This window comes from Paramisgurnus dabryanus, chromosome 2 (genome assembly GCF_030506205.2).
Source record: "Paramisgurnus dabryanus chromosome 2, PD_genome_1.1, whole genome shotgun sequence".
NCBI classification, from domain to species: Eukaryota; Metazoa; Chordata; class Actinopteri; order Cypriniformes; family Cobitidae; genus Paramisgurnus; species Paramisgurnus dabryanus.
The window spans coordinates 35,294,623-35,316,063 of record NC_133338.1 but is presented as its reverse complement, the minus strand read 5'-3'; the positions used below and the strand labels follow the sequence as shown (position 1 = coordinate 35,316,063).

General features: G+C 44.4%; 1 protein-coding gene across 1 annotated transcript; it reads left to right on the top strand.

The window, feature by feature from the left end:
* Positions 1 to 4,669: 4,669 nt before the first annotated feature.
* LOC135778513 (transcription factor CP2-like protein 1) lies at positions 4,670 to 10,379 on the top strand. The gene is made up of 14 exons (XM_065288873.1): positions 4,670 to 4,871; positions 4,975 to 5,048; positions 5,431 to 5,536; positions 5,660 to 5,743; positions 5,805 to 5,986; positions 6,919 to 7,029; positions 7,696 to 7,793; positions 7,998 to 8,063; positions 8,106 to 8,158; positions 8,543 to 8,631; positions 8,736 to 8,823; positions 8,918 to 9,048; positions 9,310 to 9,373; positions 9,722 to 10,379. Exons 1-14 carry the CDS (start codon positions 4,670 to 4,672, stop codon positions 9,757 to 9,759), a joined length of 1,386 nt encoding a protein of 461 aa, XP_065144945.1. The 3' UTR covers positions 9,760 to 10,379.
* Positions 10,380 to 21,441: the final 11,062 nt, after the last annotated feature.

Below are 21,441 nucleotides of genomic sequence, written 5' to 3'. Positions count from 1 at the left end.
ACGTATTTATTTATACATTTATATATTTCTATATATATTTATTTCCACATTTATTTATTTATTTATACATTTATTTATTTCTTCTTTTCTTCGTCTGTATGCTAATGAGGGGGGCGTGTTTTTCCTCAGACTTAGCAATCGATCTCTGAGTGCCAGTGCTGAAGCTTTGAGGCCACAGTGACACCTGGTGGTGTGACAAAGCGAATGAAGTTGCACATGGAGTGAATTACTTGGAGATGTGCAATATCCAAAACCTTATTTCAAGTTTTAAATCATTTTGTCTCACCATAACTGTGTATATATAGGGTCAGTATACATAGCATACATACATACTGTACTCAGGACATGGCCCTAAACCCATCCGGTCGTGATTTCTAAAATGTCTTGGCACACATCAATATCAACAGATCTGATGACAGACCCTTGGAAGTGGACACCTGAACATTGAAGCACCTCAAATTATGCACTATTTATCAAATTTAATGTAAATGCACTGGATGGGGGCTGATCAGAGCTTGAGACTCGCCCACCAGCAGCCCAGAACGCGGAGAGAAACCAGCACAAGCAAGAATATTGATCAATGCCTCGTTTGAAACGCGGCTGCAAAACACTTTACATTGGCGTTTGCTAATTTTGCAATGCACAACATGTGACAATTTGAATGCTTAATGCGCCTCTTAATCACAAGTCATCAAGTGGAATCAGCTGGTCGGGATTTCATCTAACAAAGGGTGATCGTGCAAACACAGCGAGACACGCATAACGCCATGCAGGTGATCCAAATCATGGCGAGGTGACGCGTGACTGAGCTGCTAAGAAAAGCAGACGATAGACTGAAAATGAAGTAATGATTATTATAAGCATGGGCGGAAATCCCGGGGGGGTCGGGGGGGACAGGACCCCCCCTATCTGAGGGTTGTCCCCCCTAAATTATCATTAGAATATGTGTATTGAAAATAATTTAATGATTTATAATACTTAAACTAGTTGTGTAAGAAGTGAAACAATACAAATGCAAACGGAGCAACAACAAAAAAACGTTTTAAATATTTGGATTCCCCCTCCCTTGCCTCACAGTGGTTTGGTCCACTGCCCACGCCCCTTTTACCTCACCACCACACATTCCGGTGGTAGAGAAGTGTACGGAGCCGACGCGTTAATAAGCTATATACAATACAACGTTTCCCATCACTTATCAGTTTATCCTCATATGTTTTAAAACTGGACTATTTTGACATATAAACATGAACATATTTCGTTTTCTGAGAACAGAAGCAGATAAACGATCAAGAAAACATTTTTATGCATTCATGCAGAGGTGAGGCAGAGCTGAAAGTAACAAATTACATTTACTCACCTTGCTGTAACTGAGTTTTTTGTGTACTTTTACTTTGAGTAGTTTTTAAAATCTGTACTTTACTTTTACTTAAGTATGTTTAAAGTATTGTTGGTTACTTCGCTACATGTTAAATCATATCCGTTACTGAGTAAAAATAAATAAAAAAGTAAGGTGATAAAGACGCGCCACGGTCGGATGATTGATTGATGGGCGGGGGAACGCGCAAAAAGAACCATGGAGAGGGACGAGACAGGCGCAGGCTAATGCAGACCCTCAATTCAATTCTTACGAAAGAAACCCCTGGCCATTGACGCAAAGCGATTGTTTCATTCAGGTAGGGTTCATGCTCTTGAGTACGGAGTTTGAGAATTGCCGACCGTGTTTAACCGCTAATTTGCACGATGCATTTTTAATACATGCGCATTATCTTCCGAGGTCTAGCAGCTTCGCGTCAAGTCAAACAACTTGAGAACGTCCTCGAGAATGCGCAGATCATTAGACATTGCAGAGAGAGAGAGAGCGCGAGAGAGATAGATTGAAAGACATCAGGTACACAGGTCTGGGAGCTAATAAACGTGTAAAGGATGTATAGTGTATAGCCATGGCACTCATCTCATTATATGTTCATTTATGTATATAGTTTAATAACAATGTATGTTACCAGCAATACATCAATTACAACCTTCATATAATGATTGTATTTACTAGCTGCTGACCTCATATTATTTTTGCTTCAAAAGTGCATAACTCACCTGTAAAAATCATTAAATAATTCCATAAATGTTTCTTAGTTATAAAAAGCTTTTTATTTTATTAACATTTGTTATTGCACTTTAATTGTAGAGATGTTTACAATTAAAAACATAGTTTGAGATGTATATATCCTTCCTTTGTGAACTATACTAGAAACCTCTCCCCGCTGTAAAAAAGTAACTCTTAAAATTAAAATGACTTTTTACTTGAGTAGATTTTTAGACCAGTAACTTTACTTTTACTTAAGTAAAATATTATTAAAGTAACTTTACTTTTACTTAAGTAACATATTATTAAAGTAACTTTACTATTACTTAAGTAGAAAATTGTATTACTCTTTTCACCTCTGCATTCATATGTATTAAAATTAAATTTGCGTCCGTTCATAGAGAAAGAGAAACGTTTTCTATCTGTACCCATTTCCTTGCAAGTACAATTTTGCCTGTATTATTGGTGTCCCCTTCAAAAATTGTTCTTGAAAAATTTTATGTTTATTGTCCCCCCCAACATTTAGATGAGATTTTCGCCCCTGATTATAAGATCCCATGGTACTGTTGCTGCGCAGAAGCATCATGTCCTTTCAAACCCTCGTCAGATTTTGAGTTTACTGATTTTTTTAAATGAAACGTCCAAAAGACAACGTTGACAGCAACAGAAACAAACCTTTCTATTGCGGTTATATTTCTCTATATGAATAGATTTTTAATCTTTATATGCATCACCATATATAGCTTATGTCAAGACATAAGCCTACAGAAAGTATTTTAGTTTGATATTAAACATATAATTTCATTGATTCCATCATTTCTATTTTTTAAATGATATTATAATTAAAGCATTAATCTCATGTTTTTATATGCTATAATTGCACTCCCTGCTAAAAAAAGCAACATACACCATCACAGAAATTCTATTGGATTTATTGGTTTTAATGGAAATTTGATTGGTTGTATTGGAAACTATTATGGTCTCTATGGGTCTCTGTTTGTCTGTACTGGTATGTGTTGGGTTCTATTGGTGGGGCCATTAAATCCTAATGGAATATGTCCCAAAACACACTACAAAAAGGAATTTTGTGATGGTTTTTATGGTAAAAGCTAATGGTGGGTATTTGAATGGAAACCATTAGTAATTTCTGTAATGGTTTTATTGCTTTTTTCAGCAGGGTTGAAGGGCAATTTCCTATGCAGTAGCCTTGTAAACATAGGCTATGCATTATATTATATGCCACGAGACAGCTTTCTGTAGGCTTATGTCTTGACATAAGCTATATATGGTGATGCATATAAAGATTAAAAATCTATTCATATAGAGAAATATAAGCGCAATAGAAAGGTTTGTTTCTGTTGCTGTCAATGTTGTCTTTTGGACGTTTCATTTTAAAAAAATCAGTAAACTCAAAATCTGACGAGGGTTTGAAAGGACATGATGCTTCTGCGCAGCAACAGAACCATGGGATCTTATAATAATCATTACTTCATTTTCAGTCTATCGTCTGCAGCTCAGTCACGCGTCACCTCGCCATGATTTGGATCACCTGCATGGCGTTATGCGTGTCTCGCTGTGTTTGCACGATCACCCTTTGTTAGATTTAATCCCGACCAGCTGATTCCACTTGATGACTTGTGATTAAGAGGCGCATTAAGCATTCAAATTGTCATATGTTGTGCATTGCAAAATTAGCAAACGCCAATGTAAAGTGTTTGCAGCCGGCGCGTTTCAAACGAGGCATTGATCAATATGCTTGCTTACGCTGTTTCCCTCTGCGTTCTGTGCTGCTGGTCGGCGAGCCTCAAACTCTGATCAGCCCCCATCCAGGGCATTTACATTAAATGTTATTAATAGTGCATAATTTCACGCGTTTCCATATTAAAGTGTCCACTTCCAAGGGTCTGTCATCAGATCTGTTGATAACGTGCATTTTGATATTTATGTGTGCCAAGACATTTTAGAAATCACGACCGGATGGCGATTTACGGCCATGTCCTGAGTACAGAACGTATGCTATGTATACCCTATATATACACAGTTATGGTGACAGAAAATGATTTAAAACTTGAAATAAGGTTTTGGATATTGCACATCTCCAAGTCATTCACTCCATGTGCAACTTCGTTCGCTTTTCACACCACCAGGTGTCACTGTGGCCTCAAAGCTTCAGCACTGGCACTCAGAGATCGATTGCTAAGTCTGAGGTAAAACACGCCCCCCTCATTAGCATTAAGACGAAGAAAAGAAGAAATAAATAAATGTATAAATAAATAAATGTGGAAATAAATATATATAGAAATAAATAAATGTATAAATAAATATGTGTAGACATAAATACATTTATACATAAATAAATGTGAAAATAAATTAAAGTAAAAATAAATAAATGTATAAATAAATGAATAAATAAGTAAATAATAGTGTGAAAAATTACAATTATACATAAATAAAGAAATACAGGTATAAATACTCATTTATTTTTGTTTTTTTACATTTCCATGTATATATATTTCTTTATTTATTTCTGTATTTTTGTTTTTTTACATTTCCTTCTATATTTATTTATGTATTTATTTATTTATGAATATGGCAGAATTGGCTCCCCATACTAGGGTGTGGTCACTGAACTTTTATGCTCATTTTCTTTCAGAGATGCTCTTGCCCATTCTGAAGCACGAGGAGCAGCATTGTGCTGAATCCAAAGTGACTCCGTTTTATTATGAGCTTTGTGCAGCCACATATCCAGCTGTGAAACTACAAGACGAAACCCTCACTTATCTAAATCAAGGTATTGGTTATTAATCGTACAAGATGTGCGTGTGCACCGCTTCCATTTTATCTTACTAAATTATTGAATCAGATTTAAATCAGATTTATTTCTATAACTGTAGGTCAGTCCTATGAAATCCGTATGCTTAACAGAAAACTAGCCGAGTGTAAAGGTATACGCTGCAAATATATTAAGGTAAGTTAATGATATTATTTTGGAGCTTGTTTCTGAAATATTTTTTAAATACATTTTTCATTTTAATGTTGTTTAGGAAACTACATGACTATTTTACTCTGCTTCTCATTAAATGTGTGAAGATGTATTAAATATAATACAATAAAATACTGTATTAAATACAATACAAGATGTATTAAATACAATAATGTTTTAATAAATACAATGAATATGCATGGGATATTTTTAATGCTCTGGCTTTTTGACCTATGACTGATGACTATATTTTTGAAACTTTATTCTATAAATGTTTATGTAAATTATTACTACATTATTCTATACTTCTTCTTTATATGCTTGCATGTCATCATACTATCCTAACTCTATGCTAGCCTGTTTTCAGAGTATTGTGCGTGTGGTGTTTCATGACCGACGACTTCAGTACACAGAGCACCAACAGCTGGAGGGATGGAGATGGAACCGACCAGGAGACAGAATCTTGGATTTAGGCGAGTCTTCTCTATTTGAAAGTCTTAGGACTTTTATCATTATAAAATTATCAAAATATGTACACTATCATACAAGTGTACATGAAGAATTCCCAAAATGTTTTACTATGTCCATATGTTCAGATGTCCCTCTGTCAGTTGGGATCGTGGATCCTCAAGCACATCCATTGCAGCTTAATACCATACAGTTCCTCTGGGATCCTCTGTGTTTATCCGGGTATATTTTTTATAAATTTAATCGCTTTTATGCTGATTTTATTATCACAAGCAGTAACTTCTCTGTCTCTTCATATGCAGGTTAACTGCATTAGCACCGAATTTACTCCTAGAAAACATGGTGGAGAGAAGGGAGTCCCCTTTCGCATTCAGATAGACACCTTTGCAGCCAGCGAGCAGGGGGAATATGTTAAATATATGCACTCTGCCAGCTGCCAGGTCAAAGTATTTAAGGTAGAGCTGTCAGAAAGATAACTTTTGAATCTAAACTGTGAGAATTGTGATGGCTTTAGACTGTAAAATATGTCTAAAAAAAATTGTATAGACGGTTTCTTTGGCCACACGTGGGGTGACGCGATACGCGCCTGGTCCAAACTTTACTTCCGGTTTCAGTTTTTAATGGTCTGACTAGTTGTTAAACTGAACTCTGAACAAATATCTCGTCGAAAATAACAAATGTTTTGCTTTTCTAGGTAATCTATGTGTTGTTAATTTAGCTTGTTATATAAATAAACTACATTTGAAAAACTTTGTTGTTATTCATTCTTAGCAGAGTTTGACCATGAAAGCCGCTTGTTTATGTTGTTACTGCTGAAATCGTCTATATGTGAACCTGCAACTAGAGAAATTCATACATGAAAGCTAAGAAAAGGGCTTTCCATTGATGTATAGTTTGTTAGGATAGGACAATATTTGGGTGAGATACAACTATTTGAAAATATAAAAAATTGAGAAAATCGCCTTCAAAGTCCTTGGCAACGCATATTACAGTAAGGATAATTATATATAATTACTAATTATAATGCTTATGATAATACATTTGAGATATTTTTATGGTAGGAAATGTACAAAATGTCTTTATGGAACAAGATCTTTCCTTAATATCCTATCCTGGTCCAGGGTCACGTGATTTGCAGGTTGCCTTCCTAAAAGATATTATACATACTTATTTATAGTATTGCAGAAACTGAAATTAGATAAAGTATTGTAACACTAACCCCAACTTTATTTCACAGTAAGAAGTCATCACAGTGCAATATTATTAAATACGATTGTTTAATACAATGGATCAGCCTGTTTCATTTTTGTAAATCCACCTGGTGGTCCAGAAATGACACTGTAACTTTAATGATCAGAAAATGTCATCTTGCACTTTTCTTCTCAAGCCAAAAGGTGCAGATCGCAGACTCAAGAATGACCAAGAGAAAATTGAGAAAAAAAGTCTGCAAGATGGAGAGAAATATCAACCCTCCTATAAAACTACTGTGCTTACTGAGGTAAGGTATGAGGATGGGTAAATAATAGCAAATTTTTTCAGGTTTGTGAGAAGTATTCATTTAAAGGTCTAGTGTGTAGATTTTGTTGCGGCATCTAGTGGTGAGATTGTGAATTGCAACCAGTTGCTCAGTCCACAGCTCACCCCTCCCTTTCGAAACACATAGTGAAGCTACGGTAGCCACCACATGACAAACAATCATCGTCTAGTGACAAAATGCCCTCTATAAGACTACTGTAGAAACATACCGGCGACTTCCATGTAAGGAGACCCGCAGTGTTTGTAGATAAAAACAGCTCATTCTAAGATAATAATAACAATATGGTTAATTTTTAAAAGTCTTTATACACCAGTGATAATATAGTTATGTATATTATATTGCATTTCGGTCAAGAGATCCTTATAAATGTTACACAGTGCACCTTTAACTTGGCCGATCTGATGAGATCTTTCAAGCTGGCAGTCTATATCAAACTCTCACAAAGTCTCCTACAAATATCTCTCTCCCTTGACTGACCATTGTAAAATATTAAGCTTTCTTGCACAAACAAGATGTGACTGAAGTTCACGTGTTTGCATGCTGGACAATCCACATTGTAAATAAGGTCAAGGGGTGAAACTAAAAAAAGTCATGTAACTTGGTATAATTTCCTTTCCTCTCTTTAAGTGCTTCCCTTGGCCTGAAGCCCCATCTATCAACATTACAAGAAACACTCCATCTCCTGTTTATCCCAGCAGTCCTGCTTCATACAGCTTTCAAGAGGGGTGAGTCCTGGCGTTGGCTATACTTTGCTTTTCTCGCACACAAGATAAAAGCATTAAAACCCAAAAAGCCCACTGCTCTCCCATCTTACTGTGTTTATAGAAACTCCTCTCCAGACCAGCAGGGGAGCTTCTTCTGCCCAGCTACTTTGATGTAAGTATTTTAAGATAGTTAAAGCATTAATGCCTTCCTCTTTTATTTTATAGGTGTGTGTTGGAGGACATGGATGATGCTATGCTCATTACAGGGATTCTTTTTATTTTTGCCATGTAGCACCTGTTGCCATCGTCCTCCGCGCATGATGCACAGTAGCATTTGCATCGTAATAGGTTCTCATCTTTCTGCAGGATTTTCTCTGGTTTCTTAGGTAAGCTGAACTATATAATTGGCTCTCATCTGAAACCTAGTAAGCTGCAGTGCTTAACCAACATTGCTTGATTGACAATCCAACCAACACTATGTAAAGTGCACAGGGCACTGTTTTTTATATACGTATATATTTTCCAGCTCAGTAATGTTTTTCTGTGTGAGCTCACCACAGTGCAGTCTGGGATAGCCTTCTCTACAAAGCAACACTAGATTACAATTTGTCTCAAACATTTTTATGTCAGGAGTGCAACTATGATGTCTTAAAGTGCTGCCTTTTTTGGACAGATCATTACATTTCAGAACAGAGCCATATTACCCATGTTTTACCTAAAATGTTAGTGCTCGATTATTCTTTAAATAACAATGTTAATTTGACCGACAGGTTCTGATTTGCTAAAAATGAGCAGAGACGACTTCATTCAGATCTGTGGGCCTGCTGATGGAATCTGTCTTTTTAATACAATCGAGGGGAGGTGAGCTGTCTCTTTAAATAAACACTGCTCACCGGTCACCATGATCCAAATTTTATGCTTCATAATCATGTTGTTTGATCTTTTTGCTTTAATGTCTGTCAGGTGCGTACAACCACGTCTCACTGTCTATGTATCTCAGCTGCAGAATACTGTAGATATCAACCACATGCCAAAGGAGGGGCTGATGGGGGTAAGAGACAGTACAGTGTTTATGATACCTGTGACATGCAGGAACCATTCAGACGTATTCCTAATACTCCAGTTTTTCATTTTTTTGTTTGTAGTCTACCATGCCCTCTACCTAGTGGACCTTACTGTGTTTGAGCTCACTGAGAAGATAGCCAATCAATATAATGTGTCCTCACAGCAGATTCATCATCTATACAGACAAGGGCCGACGGGGATTTACATCTTGTTTTGGATGCGGTAAGAGGGCAGAAGTTGGTCCTTTAGATTAGCTAGGAGATTTGGGTGCTTTTCTTAGAAAAATGTTTTATTTTAAAGTTTTAATTGACATTTCTGGCTAATGTATAACAGGTCAATGTAAGTCATGGCTTTGAAAAACACACAGGTTTTCATGTTAGAAGCAGTCTTTCCCTCATAATCCATTCCAGTTACTGATTTTTAAAATAAAGCCCCTGAAAATATAATTCTCCAGGAATATAATAAAACATATGTATTTGTTCAGATGGTGCAGAACTTCACAGAGGAGACCAGCTTTATAATCAGCACTTTAAAAGGTAACTTCATGGACATGACACTTATCTCAACTATTCTGATAGCTTTATGTTTGTCAGGTTGTACTTATCAGGAGAAAATTAACCAGATGTCCATTGCTTAAAAGATGCTTTCATAAGCAGGACTTTTCTATAATAGATACAAATATGAAGTAAATCAGTGTGTTAAGAATACAATATGATTGTGTCGCAATTGAATGGATCTGACTCTTAAAAGTGTCTTAAATAACAAGCTACAATGTAAAACACCAATCCAATTAATGGATTCACATTTAATTCATAATGTCCTTGTGCTTATTATAATACTGTATTTGGTTAATGTTCGCTCTTTTTTTACCTGTGTGATTGCAGATGAAAGTAATGATGGTTACCATGTTGTACTGAAGTGACCAGCTACTAGAAAATTATGAATCATAATAGCTATTTAACACACTGTGTGATTTTAAGTTGTATATGACCTGCAAGAATGTGATGTGAATAAACAGAGAAGAGCTTTGTATAACTATACACTTCAGGGTTTTTTTAAAGAGAAAATGTTGTCAAAGTTGGTATATAAAATGTTTAATTAATTATAATATTAATTATTGTTGCACTTTTTTATGTTTTGTCATTTAGAAGACATTTTGATAAATGATGATGAGCACACAGTTGACGGGATCCATTGACTTTTATAGTATTTGTTTATCATATGGAAGTTAGTGTTGATTGTGTTCCTATTATCCTTTATTTAAATATCTTCTTTTGTGTTGAACAGAATAAAAAAACTCAAACAGTTTTTAAACGATGCAAGTAAATGATGACAGAGTTTAATTTTGGGTGAACTTTCCCTTTAGTGATTGCTGTGGACATTTGTATTAAATCCTTAGCTTCTTTGTTTGTGAAGTTTGTGTTTTTCTGTTGTAACTTTTCTTTTTATAAAAATATTTTTTCAAATAGATATTTGTATACTACTAACATCCAAGCAAGCTGTTTGTTTGGTGACTTTTTCTTCATAAAATACATAAAAACATATATTATTTTTATGGTGCTTAATTGTGCTCAATTTTATCAAAACTTAATCTGCATGTCATGTGACTACACAACACTACAAGATATACAAAACTGGAAAATGGACCGATGCATTTTATGTACAAATAAATTACCAGAGAATTAGATGATAATTTAATGACATATAAAAAATATCAACAATGCAAAATACCATTCATAAAAACTTTAAAACGGACAAAAAATAAATGTCTTTAAAATTTAACTTCCAAATGCTATTAAATTATTGAAATATTTTCTTATAATCTCAGTGGGTTCTTCAAGTAAATAATTTGGGTCAATGGCTGACAAAGATAAAATCAGTGAGAAGGGTCTTGAGATGAATTCTCAGATAAATATATAACTTAGTATTCAATGAAATCAAACAGTTTACAGTTGAAAATATAAGGGATTTCCCCGTCTCTTACGACGTGACACGATGACGTAATTGATTATAGAATGTAAAACGTCACATAGAACGTATGGTCTCTCAGGGATCCGAGGTTACTGTAGTAACCGATATGTTTACACTCTGTTGGGTTAGAAGAAAAACAGTCAGGTGGCTCAACCGCTCCGCTAAAGATTCACTGATTCCGATGATCCACTTCGTGTTTTCCCGACCACTCTGCAGCATCTCTCTCACAATCTGGAGTGGAGTTCCCAAAGTTCGTTGCATTAACAGGTAACTTTAGGTTCATAACATTACTTCGGTTGTCGATTCGCTGAATTAGTAATTTGGTAGTTTGTTTTTGTAATGATTTGCTCTCGGTCTTCTAAAAGTAAAAACAACTTAGCAAGCAAATAACAATAAAAATCCACACTTAGAATTACAATGCTTGTTTAATCAAATTAATGTAACCGATCAAATCCAGCTAAGACCAGCATAGCTGGTTTTAGCTGGATTTTTCAGTAGGGATCTAATATAAGTAACAAAAAATGTCTGTTGTTGGCACACTTTGTAGATAAAAAACAAAGCAACAATGCCTTCACAAAAAAGTAGACAGAGACAGAGGGTTAAGGATGGGAAGGCTGCTAAAAGCAATTCAACATTGCATTCAAATCTCCACCAAGTCAGCTGGTAAGTCGTATAATAGAATATTTAGCAGTTTGTCAAACTTTAATTCTTGTTATTAAGTATATTTATCTTAACCTCCTAAGACCTGGTGTGTCCACATACATGGACATCACATTTTTATGTTGTTAGCAGCATAATACTTAATTCTGTGTAACTGGAACCTGTTGAACACATACGTGGGCAATTACACTGCTTCATATTAAAAGAAAAATATTTGGATATTATATTTATATGTTCTTATTAACCCCAAATAGCTGGAAGAAATCTAAAATCCAAACCAAAGCTTGGGTATTAGGAGGTTAATAACATATAATCACTTATGCTAGTCATCTATAACACACTACAGACACATTTTATTAAAAACATATCAATAGTACCAACATAACGTTAGCCCTTTTTTTGGTTTGGACCACGGTCCCTCAAACTGTCTGTGCACGGCCCTCAGTTAAGCTTAAAGGTGACGAAGAATGCATTGAACTAATATGTTAAAGGAGTCCAGGGCCCTACGCAGGATTTTATAAATACTGAGGTCCATATAAGTATTTTTTTTTTGGGCATGCACAGACAGGATAAAAAATTCTTATTTTACTGTTCTACATATGAATTTTAATACATCAGAAAACCAAAGAATCAAATAACTATAGATTTCAAACCATGTCAGTATGCAGAAGACTTGTATTTGTCATTAGGAATACATTGTAATACTTACCATCCTGGGCACACTGGGCTGTGTCAGTAAAGTAAACATAGGCTAACTGAATATAGGATAATTTTAGTGAATTAACTGAAGGCTATCAATAATTAATTTATTCAATTAATTCACAATATGCACACACTTATTATACACTTAATATGCTGAAATACAACATCAGTAATGCAGTGGTGGAACTAGAATTGTAGAAATGGGTTGGCCAATGCTACTTTAGGAGGTCCATATCCCATTAAAGAAAACTGTAATTATTAAAAAATCATAAATGAATCTATGATTACTTCACATTACCCCACATTAGCTAAATATTTTTCCTGCCCTGCATGTATTACTGCATGCATTATACTAACTGTAAGATTTATTCATTAATTTTAAACTTCTCTAATCTGATTTACTGTCTGTTAATGAAGCAAAAGGCTTCTTGTTAACTGCAGTAACTTTAGTAAAAGTTGATCAGGAAATCAAAAATCCATGATAAACCTTAAACTTACTTTAAATAGCAGAGCTCAACACAGACTAAGTTACAGTCAGGACGGAGCAAGTGATTTTTCTTCTTTTGTTATTTAATTAACTTTAATGACTTCAACAGATATTTTTTATTAGGCTTTCAGACCAAATTCAATAAAATGTTTAAGCCAAAAGATGAACATGGGCTCATTTAAACTCCATTCCAGTTCAACACAATGAATCTAATTATTATACAGTAAAAATATCACTTCAAGAATAACGGGAAGTTAATTACTTGAGGGAGTGAAAACAGCGCATTAAATTTGGACACCCATGTGGCTCAGATGCAGTAATGTTTCTTGTCTTGTCATCTTGACAATCACTGCGGTTTCATATTTCGTGTAATTAAAATACTGTATAATAGTTAGCGTTTCATTACTTACATCTTTCTTGCACTTCCACTAACTGTGCATCTGACCTTTGTGTTGCACCTCTGTCTGCCTGGTTTGATTTTATTGGTCATCTCGGAATAATTTTGACTTTATCTTAATCAATGGGGTGCAGCGCAGACCTGTTGGCCTGTGACATCGCACTACCACGAGATCTATTTAAAAGCATACTGAGTCATTTACTGTTAAATCGTTCTCGCGGTGCTAAGACGTTACATGCCGATCAGTCTGCACGGCGCAGCAAGGAGCCAAACGAGCACTGAGCGTTGAGTCAAATAAGACGAACGTCAGAAAATGACAGAGGTCCACACCTCGGGGACCTCAATGGTGGATACGCCCATGAAGGAGTCATATGATCCGATTTGATGTTTTCCTTTCTCTTTAGAGTGTTAAAAGCTGTTTGTGCATATAAAAGACCTGTAAATTTGCAAATATTAAGTTTCAAACTCAAAAAGATCTTTCAAAAAGTAAGGACGTTGGACGTCACACTGCAGGGAACATTTGCATAACACCGCCCTAATGTATACACAAATAAAGAAGGTATAGTATTGTTGCTGCGTAGGCAAAAATAAAAAAGGTATAGTAATGCTGCTGCGTCGGCAAGGTTGGGACGGAGTCGCGTCGGACTCGACGGAGTGGCGTCGGCAACGTGGCGTTGGGACGGACTCGACGGAGTCGTGCCGACACGGTTGGCACTTGACTCGACGGAGTGGCGTCGGCAACGTGGCTTTGACGTTGGGACGGACTCGACGGAGTCGTGCCGACACGTTTGGCACTTGACTCGACGGAGTGGCGTCGGCAACGTGACGTTGACGTTGGGACGGACTCGACGGAGTCGTGCCGACACGTTTGGCACTTGACTCGACGGAGTGGCGTCGGCAACGTGACGTTGACGTTGGGACGGACTCGACGGAGTCGTGCCGACACGTTTGGCACTTGACTCGACGGAGTGGCGTCGGCAACGTGACGTTGATGTTGGGACGGACTCGACGGAGTCGTGCCGACACGTTTGGCACTTGACTCGACGGAGTGGCGTCGGCAACGTGACGTTGACGTTGGGACGGACTCGACGGAGTCGTGCCGACACGTTTGGCACTTGACTCGACGGAGTGGCGTCGGCAACGTGACGTTGACGTTGGGACGGACTCGACGGAGTCGTGCCGACACGTTTGGCACTTGACTCGACGGAGTGGCGTCGGCAACGTGACGTTGACGTTGGGACGGACTCGACGGAGTCGTGCCGACACGTTTGGCACTTGACTCGACGGAGTGGCGTCTGCAACGTGACGTTGACGTTGGGACGGACTCGACGGAGTCGTGCCGACACGTTTGGCACTTGACTCGACGGAGTGGCGTCGGCAACGTGACGTTGACGTTGGGACGGACTCGACGGAGTCGTGCCGACACGTTTGGCACTTGACTCGACGGAGTGGCGTCTGCAACGTGACGTTGGGACGGACTCGACGGAGTCGTGCCGACACGTTTGGCACTTGACTCGACGGAGTGGCGTCGGCAACTTGACGTTGGGACGGACTCGACGGAGTCGTGCCGACACGTTTGGCACTTGACTCGACGGAGTGGCGTCGGCAACGTGACGTTGACGTTGGGACGGACTCGACGGAGTCGTGCCGACACGTTTGGTACTTGACTCGACGGAGTGGCGTCGGCAACGTGACGTTGACGTTGGGACGGACTCGACGGAGTCGTGCCGACACGTTTGGCACTTGACTCGACGGAGTGGCGTCGGCAACGTGACGTTGACGTTGGGACGGACTCGACGGAGTCGTGCCGACACGTTTGGCACTTGACTCGACGGAGTGGCGTCGGCAACGTGACGTTGACGTTGGGACGGACTCGACGGAGTCGTGCCGACACGTTTGGCACTTGACTCGACGGAGTGGCGTCGGCAACGTGACGTTGACGTTGGGACGGACTCGACGGAGTCGTGCCGACACGTTTGGCACTTGACTCGACGGAGTGGCGTCGGCAACGTGACGTTGACGTTGGGACGGACTCGACGGAGTCGTGCCGACACGTTTGGCACTTGACTCGACGGAGTGGCGTCGGCAACGTGACGTTGACGTTGGGACGGACTCGACGGAGTCGTGCCGACACGTTTGGCACTTGACTCGACGGAGTGGCGTCGGCAACGTGACGTTGACGTTGGGACGGACTCGACGGAGTCGTGCCGACACGTTTGGCACTTGACTCGACGGAGTGGCGTCGGCAACGTGACGTTGACGTTGGGACGGACTCGACGGAGTCGTGCCGACACGTTTGGCACTTGACTCGACGGAGTGGCGTCGGCAACGTGACGTTGACGTTGGGACGGACTAGACGGAGTCGTGCCGACACGTTTGGCACTTGACTCGAGGGAGTGGCGTCGGCAACGTGATGTTGGGACGGACTTGACAGGGTCGTGCCGACACGTTTGGCACTTGACTCGACGGAGTGGCGTCGGCAACGTGACGTTGGGACGGACTCGACGGAGTCGTGCCGACACGTTTGGCACTTGACTCGACGGAGTGGCGTCGGCAACGTGACGTTGACGTTGGGACGGACTCGACGGAGTCGTGCCGACACGTTTGGCACTTGACTCGACGGAGTGGCGTCGGCAACGTGACGTTGACGTTGGGACGGACTCGACGGAGTCGTGCCGACACGTTTGGCACTTGACTCGACGGAGTGGCGTCGGCAACGTGACGTTGACGTTGACGTTGGGACGGACTCGACGGAGTCGTGCCGACACGTTTGGCACTTGACTCGACGGAGTGGCGTCGGCAACGTGACGTTCACGTTGGGACGGACTCGACGGAGTCGTGCCGACACGTTTGGCACTTGACTCGACGGAGTGGCGTCGGCAACGTGACGTTCACGTTGGGACGGACTCGACGGAGTCGTGCCGACACATTTGGCACTTGACTCGACGGAGTCGCGCCGGCAACGTGACGTTGACGTTGGGACGGACTCGACGGAGTCGTGCCGACACGTTTGGCACATGACTCGACGGAGTGGCGTCGGCAACGTGACGTTGACGTTGGGACGGACTCGACGGAGTCGTGCCGACACGTTTGGCACTTGACTCGACGGAGTGGCGTCGGCAACGTGACGTTGACGTTGGGACGGACTCGACGGAGTCGTGCCGACACGTTTGGCACTTGACTCGACGGAGTGGCGTCGGCAACGTGACGTTGACGTTGGGACGGACTCGACGGAGTCGTGCCGACACGTTTGGCACTTGACTCGACGGAGTGGCGTCGGCAACGTGACGTTGACGTTGGGACGGACTCGACGGAGTCGTGCCGACACGTTTGGCACTTGACTCGACGGAGTGGCGTCGGCAACGTGACGTTGACGTTGGGACGGACTCGACGGAGTCGTGCCGACACGTTTGGCACTTGACTCGACGGAGTGGCGTCGGCAACGTGACGTTGACGTTGGGACGGACTCGTGCCGACACGTTTGGCACTTGACTCGACGGAGTGGCGTCGGCAACGTGACGTTGACGTTGGGACGGACTCGACGGAGTCGTGTCGACACGTTTGGCACTTGACTCGACGGAGTGGCGTCGGCAACGTGACGTTGACGTTGGGACGGACTCGACGGAGTCGTGCCGACACGTTTGGCACTTGACTCGACGGAGTGGCGTCGGCAACGTGACGTTGACGTTGGGACGGACTAGACGGAGTCGTGCCGACACGTTTGGCACTTGACTCGAGGGAGTGGCGTCGGCAACGTGATGTTGGGACGGACTCGACAGGGTCGTGCCGACACGTTTGGCACTTGACTCGACGGAGTGGCGTCGGCAACGTGACGTTGGGACGGACTCGACGGAGTCGTGCCGACACGTTTGGCACTTGACTCGACGGAGTGGCGTCGGCAACGTGGCTTTGACGTTGGGACGGACTCGACGGAGTCGTGCCGACACGTTTGGCACTTGACTCGACGGAGTGGCGTCGGCAACGTGACGTTGACGTTGGGACGGACTCGACGGAGTCGTGCCGACACGTTTGGCACTTGACTCGACGGAGTGGCGTCGGCAACGTGACGTTGACGTTGGGACGGACTCGACGGAGTCGTGCCGACACGTTTGGCACTTGACTCGACGGAGTGGCGTCGGCAACGTGACGTTGACGTTGGGACGGACTCGACGGAGTCGTGCCGACACGTTTGGCACTTGACTCGACGGAGTGGCGTCGGCAACGTGACGTTGACGTTGGGACGGACTCGACGGAGTCGTGCCGACACGTTTGGCACTGGACTCGACGGAGTGGCGTCGGCAACGTGACGTTGATGTTGGGACGGACTCGACGGAGTCGTGCCGACACGTTTGGCACTTGACTCGACGGAGTGGCGTCGGCAACGTGACGTTGACGTTGGGACGGACTCGACGGAGTCGTGCCGACACGTTTGGCACTTGACTCGACGGAGTGGCGTCGGCAACGTGACGTTGACGTTGGGACGGACTCGACGGAGTCGTGCCGACACGTTTGGCACTTGACTCGACGGAGTGGCGTCTGCAACGTGACGTTGACGTTGGGATGGACTCGACGGAGTCGTGCCGACACGTTTGGCACTTGACTCGACGGAGTGGCGTCGGCAACGTGACGTTGACGTTGGGACGGACTCGACGGAGTCGTGCCGACACGTTTGGCACTTGACTCGACGGAGTGGCGTCTGCAACGTGACGTTGGGACGGACTCGACGGAGTCGTGCCGACACGTTTGGCACTTGACTCGACGGAGTGGCGTCGGCAACTTGACGTTGGGACGGACTCGACGGAGTCGTGCCGACACGTTTGGCACTTGACTCGACGGAGTGGCGTCGGCAACGTGACGTTGACGTTGGGACGGACTCGACGGAGTCGTGCCGACACGTTTGGTACTTGACTCGACGGAGTGGCGTCGGCAACGTGACGTTGCCGTTGGGACGGACTCGACGGAGTCGTGCCGACACGTTTGGCACTTGACTCGACGGAGTGGCGTCGGCAACGTGACGTTGACGTTGGGACGGACTCGACGGAGTCGTGCCGACACGTTTGGCACTTGACTCGACGGAGTGGCGTCGGCAACGTGACGTTGACGTTGGGACGGACTCGACGGAGTCGTGCCGACCCGTTTGGCACTTGACTCGACGGAGTGGCGTCGGCAACGTGACGTTGACGTTGGGACGGACTCGACGGAGTCGTGCCGACACGTTTGGCACTTGACTCGACGGAGTGGCGTCGGCAACGTGACGTTGACGTTGGGACGGACTCGACGGAGTCGTGCCGACACGTTTGGCACTTGACTCGACGGAGTGGCGTCGGCAACGTGACGTTGACGTTGGGACGGACTCGACGGAGTCGTGCCGACACGTTTGGCACTTGACTCGACGGAGTGGCGTCGGCAACGTGACGTTGACGTTGGGACGGACTCGACGGAGTCGTGCCGACACGTTTGGCACTTGACTCGACGGAGTGGCGTCGGCAACGTGACGTTGACGTTGGGACGGACTCGACGGAGTCGTGCCGACACGTTTGGCACTTGACTCGACGGAGTGGCGTCGGCAACGTGACGTTGACGTTGGGACGGACTAGACGGAGTCGTGCCGACACGTTTGGCACTTGACTCGAGGGAGTGGCGTCGGCAACGTGATGTTGGGACGGACTCGACAGGGTCGTGCCGACACGTTTGGCACTTGACTCGACGGAGTGGCGTCGGCAACGTGACGTTGGGACGGACTCGACGGAGTCGTGCCGACACGTTTGGCACTTGACTCGACGGAGTGGCGTCGGCAACGTGACGTTGACGTTGGGACGGACTCGACGGAGTCGTGCCGACACGTTTGGCACTTGACTCGACGGAGTGGCGTCGGCAACGTGACGTTGACGTTGGGACGGACTCGACGGAGTCGTGCCGACACGTTTGGCACTTGACTCGACGGAGTGGCGTCGGCAACGTGACGTTCACGTTGGGACGGACTCGACGGAGTCGTGCCGACACGTTTGGCACTTGACTCGACGGAGTGGCGTCGGCAACGTGACGTTGACGTTGGGACGGACTCGACGGAGTCGTGCCGACACGTTTGGCACTTGACTCGACGGAGTGGCGTCGGCAACGTGACGTTGACGTTGGGACGGACTCGACGGAGTCGTGCCGACACGTTTGGCACTTGACTCGACGGAGTGGCGTCGGCAACGTGACGTTGACGTTGGGACGGACTCGACGGAGTCGTGCCGACACGTTTGGCACTTGACTCGACGGAGTGGCGTCGGCAACGTGACGTTGACGTTGGGACGGACTCGACGGAGTCGTGCCGACACGTTTGGCACTTGACTCGACGGAGTGGCGTCGGCAACGTGACGTTGACGTTGGGACGGACTCGACGGAGTCGTGCCGACACGTTTGGCACTTGACTCGACGGAGTGGCGTCGGCAACGTGACGTTGACGTTGGGACGGACTCGACGGAGTCGTGCCGACACGTTTGGCACTTGACTCGACGGAGTGGCGTCGGCAACGTGACGTTGACGTTGGGACGGACTCGACGGAGTCGTGTCGACACGTTTGGCACTTGACTCGACGGAGTGGCGTCGGCAACGTGACGTTGACGTTGGGACGGACTCGACGGAGTCGTGCCGACACGTTTGGCACTTGACTCGACGGAGTGGCGTCGGCAACGTGACGTTGACGTTGGGACAAACTCGACGGAGTCGTGCCGACACGTTTGGCACGACACGTTCCGTCGAGTAGCGTCGGCAACGTGACGTTGACGTTGGGACGGACTCGACGGAGTCGTGCGACACGTTTGGCACTTGACTCGACGGAGTGGCGTTGGCAACGTGACGTTGGGACGGACTCGATGGAGTCGTGCCGACACGTTTGGCACTTGACTCGACGGAGTGGCGTCGGCAACTTGACGTTGACGTTGGGACGGACTCGACGGAGTCGTGCCGACACGTTTGGCACTTGACTTGACGGAGTCGCGTCGGCAACGTGACGTTGACGTTGGGACGGACTCGACGGAGTCGTGCCGATACGTTTGGCACTTGACTCGACGGAGTGGCGTCGGCAACGTGACGTTGGGACGGACTCGACGGTGCCGACACGTTTGGCACTTGACTCGACGGAGTGGCGTCGATAACGTGACGTTGACGTTGGGACGGACTCGACGGAGTCGTGCTGACACGTTTGGCACTTGACTTGACGGAGTCGCGTCGGCAACATGACGTTGACGTTGGGACGGACTCGACGGAGTCGTGCCGACACGTTTGGCACTTGACTCGACAGAGTCGCGTCGGCAACGTGACATTGACGTTGGGACGGACTCGACGGAGTCGTGCCGACACGTTTGGCACTTGACTCGACGGATTTGCGTCGGCAACGTGACGTTGACGTTGGGACGGACTCGACGGAGTCGTGCCGACACGTTTGGCACTTGACTCGACAGAGTCGCGTCGGCAACGTGACATTGACGTTGGGACGGACTCGATGGAGTCGTGCCGACACGTTTGGCATTTGACTCGACGGATTCGCGTCGGCAACGTGACGTTGACGTTGGGACGGACTCGACGGAGTCGTGCCGACACGTTTGGCACTTGACTCGACGAAGTCGCGTCAGCAACGTGACGTTGACGTTGGGACAGACTCGACGGAGTCGTGCCGACACGTTTGGCACTTGACTCGACGGATTCGCGTCGGCAATGTGACGTTGACGTGGGACGGACTCGACGGAGTCGTGCCGACACGTTTGGCACTTGACTCGACAGAGTCGCGTCGGCAACGTGACGTTGACGTTGGGACGGACTCGACGGAGTCGTGCCGACACGTTTGGCACTTGTTTTTGGTTAAATTATGTGATCCTGCTGCGAGCACATACAATATGTATTTCACAGAGTAAACGTAGGAAGAGCAAGATCCGATGGATGCGATAGATATAACCCCTTTTTAGGCATTTTGATTTTACAATTCCTAGATGTAATCACTCAACTTTGATCAGCGACAACTTTATTGATTCAGTCAAAATCTCTCCAACTGCTTTGCAACTAAAAGCTTTAGCTTACCTGAAACTAGGGAAAGTACTAACTTAAAGGCTGCTTGAAATTAATGAAAAGAGTAGAGATTTATTTTTTATTTATTTTTTAATGAAGTTTATTTAACTAAGTTCGGGAGGAGCATGGTCATGTGATCCAACCAATCAGTGCAAAGAGGTGCCTATAAATAGCAGTCCCTCACCTCTGTCCTGTGACAGATTTTTTGCAGCATCCCTCCTCCACCCCATCATCTCACTCTCATCTAGATTAATTTATCACAGTTAAAGAGAGGGGAGTACTCTGGGTTCGGGCTAAAATTCCGAGCTCGGAGCCCTCTCCTCGGAAATTAATGAAAA

Bases quoted from the DNA above. Each gene is read 5' to 3' on its own strand.
- LOC135778513 (XM_065288873.1), top strand. From the start codon at position 4,670: ATGGCAGAATTGGCTCCCCATACTAGGGTGTGGTCACTGAACTTTTAT. The intron at 5,744-5,804 runs GTTTATCCGGGT...TATTATCACAAG, and splicing joins GTTCCTCTGGGATCCTCTGT to CAGTAACTTCTCTGTCTCTT. The intron at 9,049-9,309 runs TTTTGGATGCGG...AATAAAACATAT, and splicing joins CGACGGGGATTTACATCTTG to GTATTTGTTCAGATGGTGCA.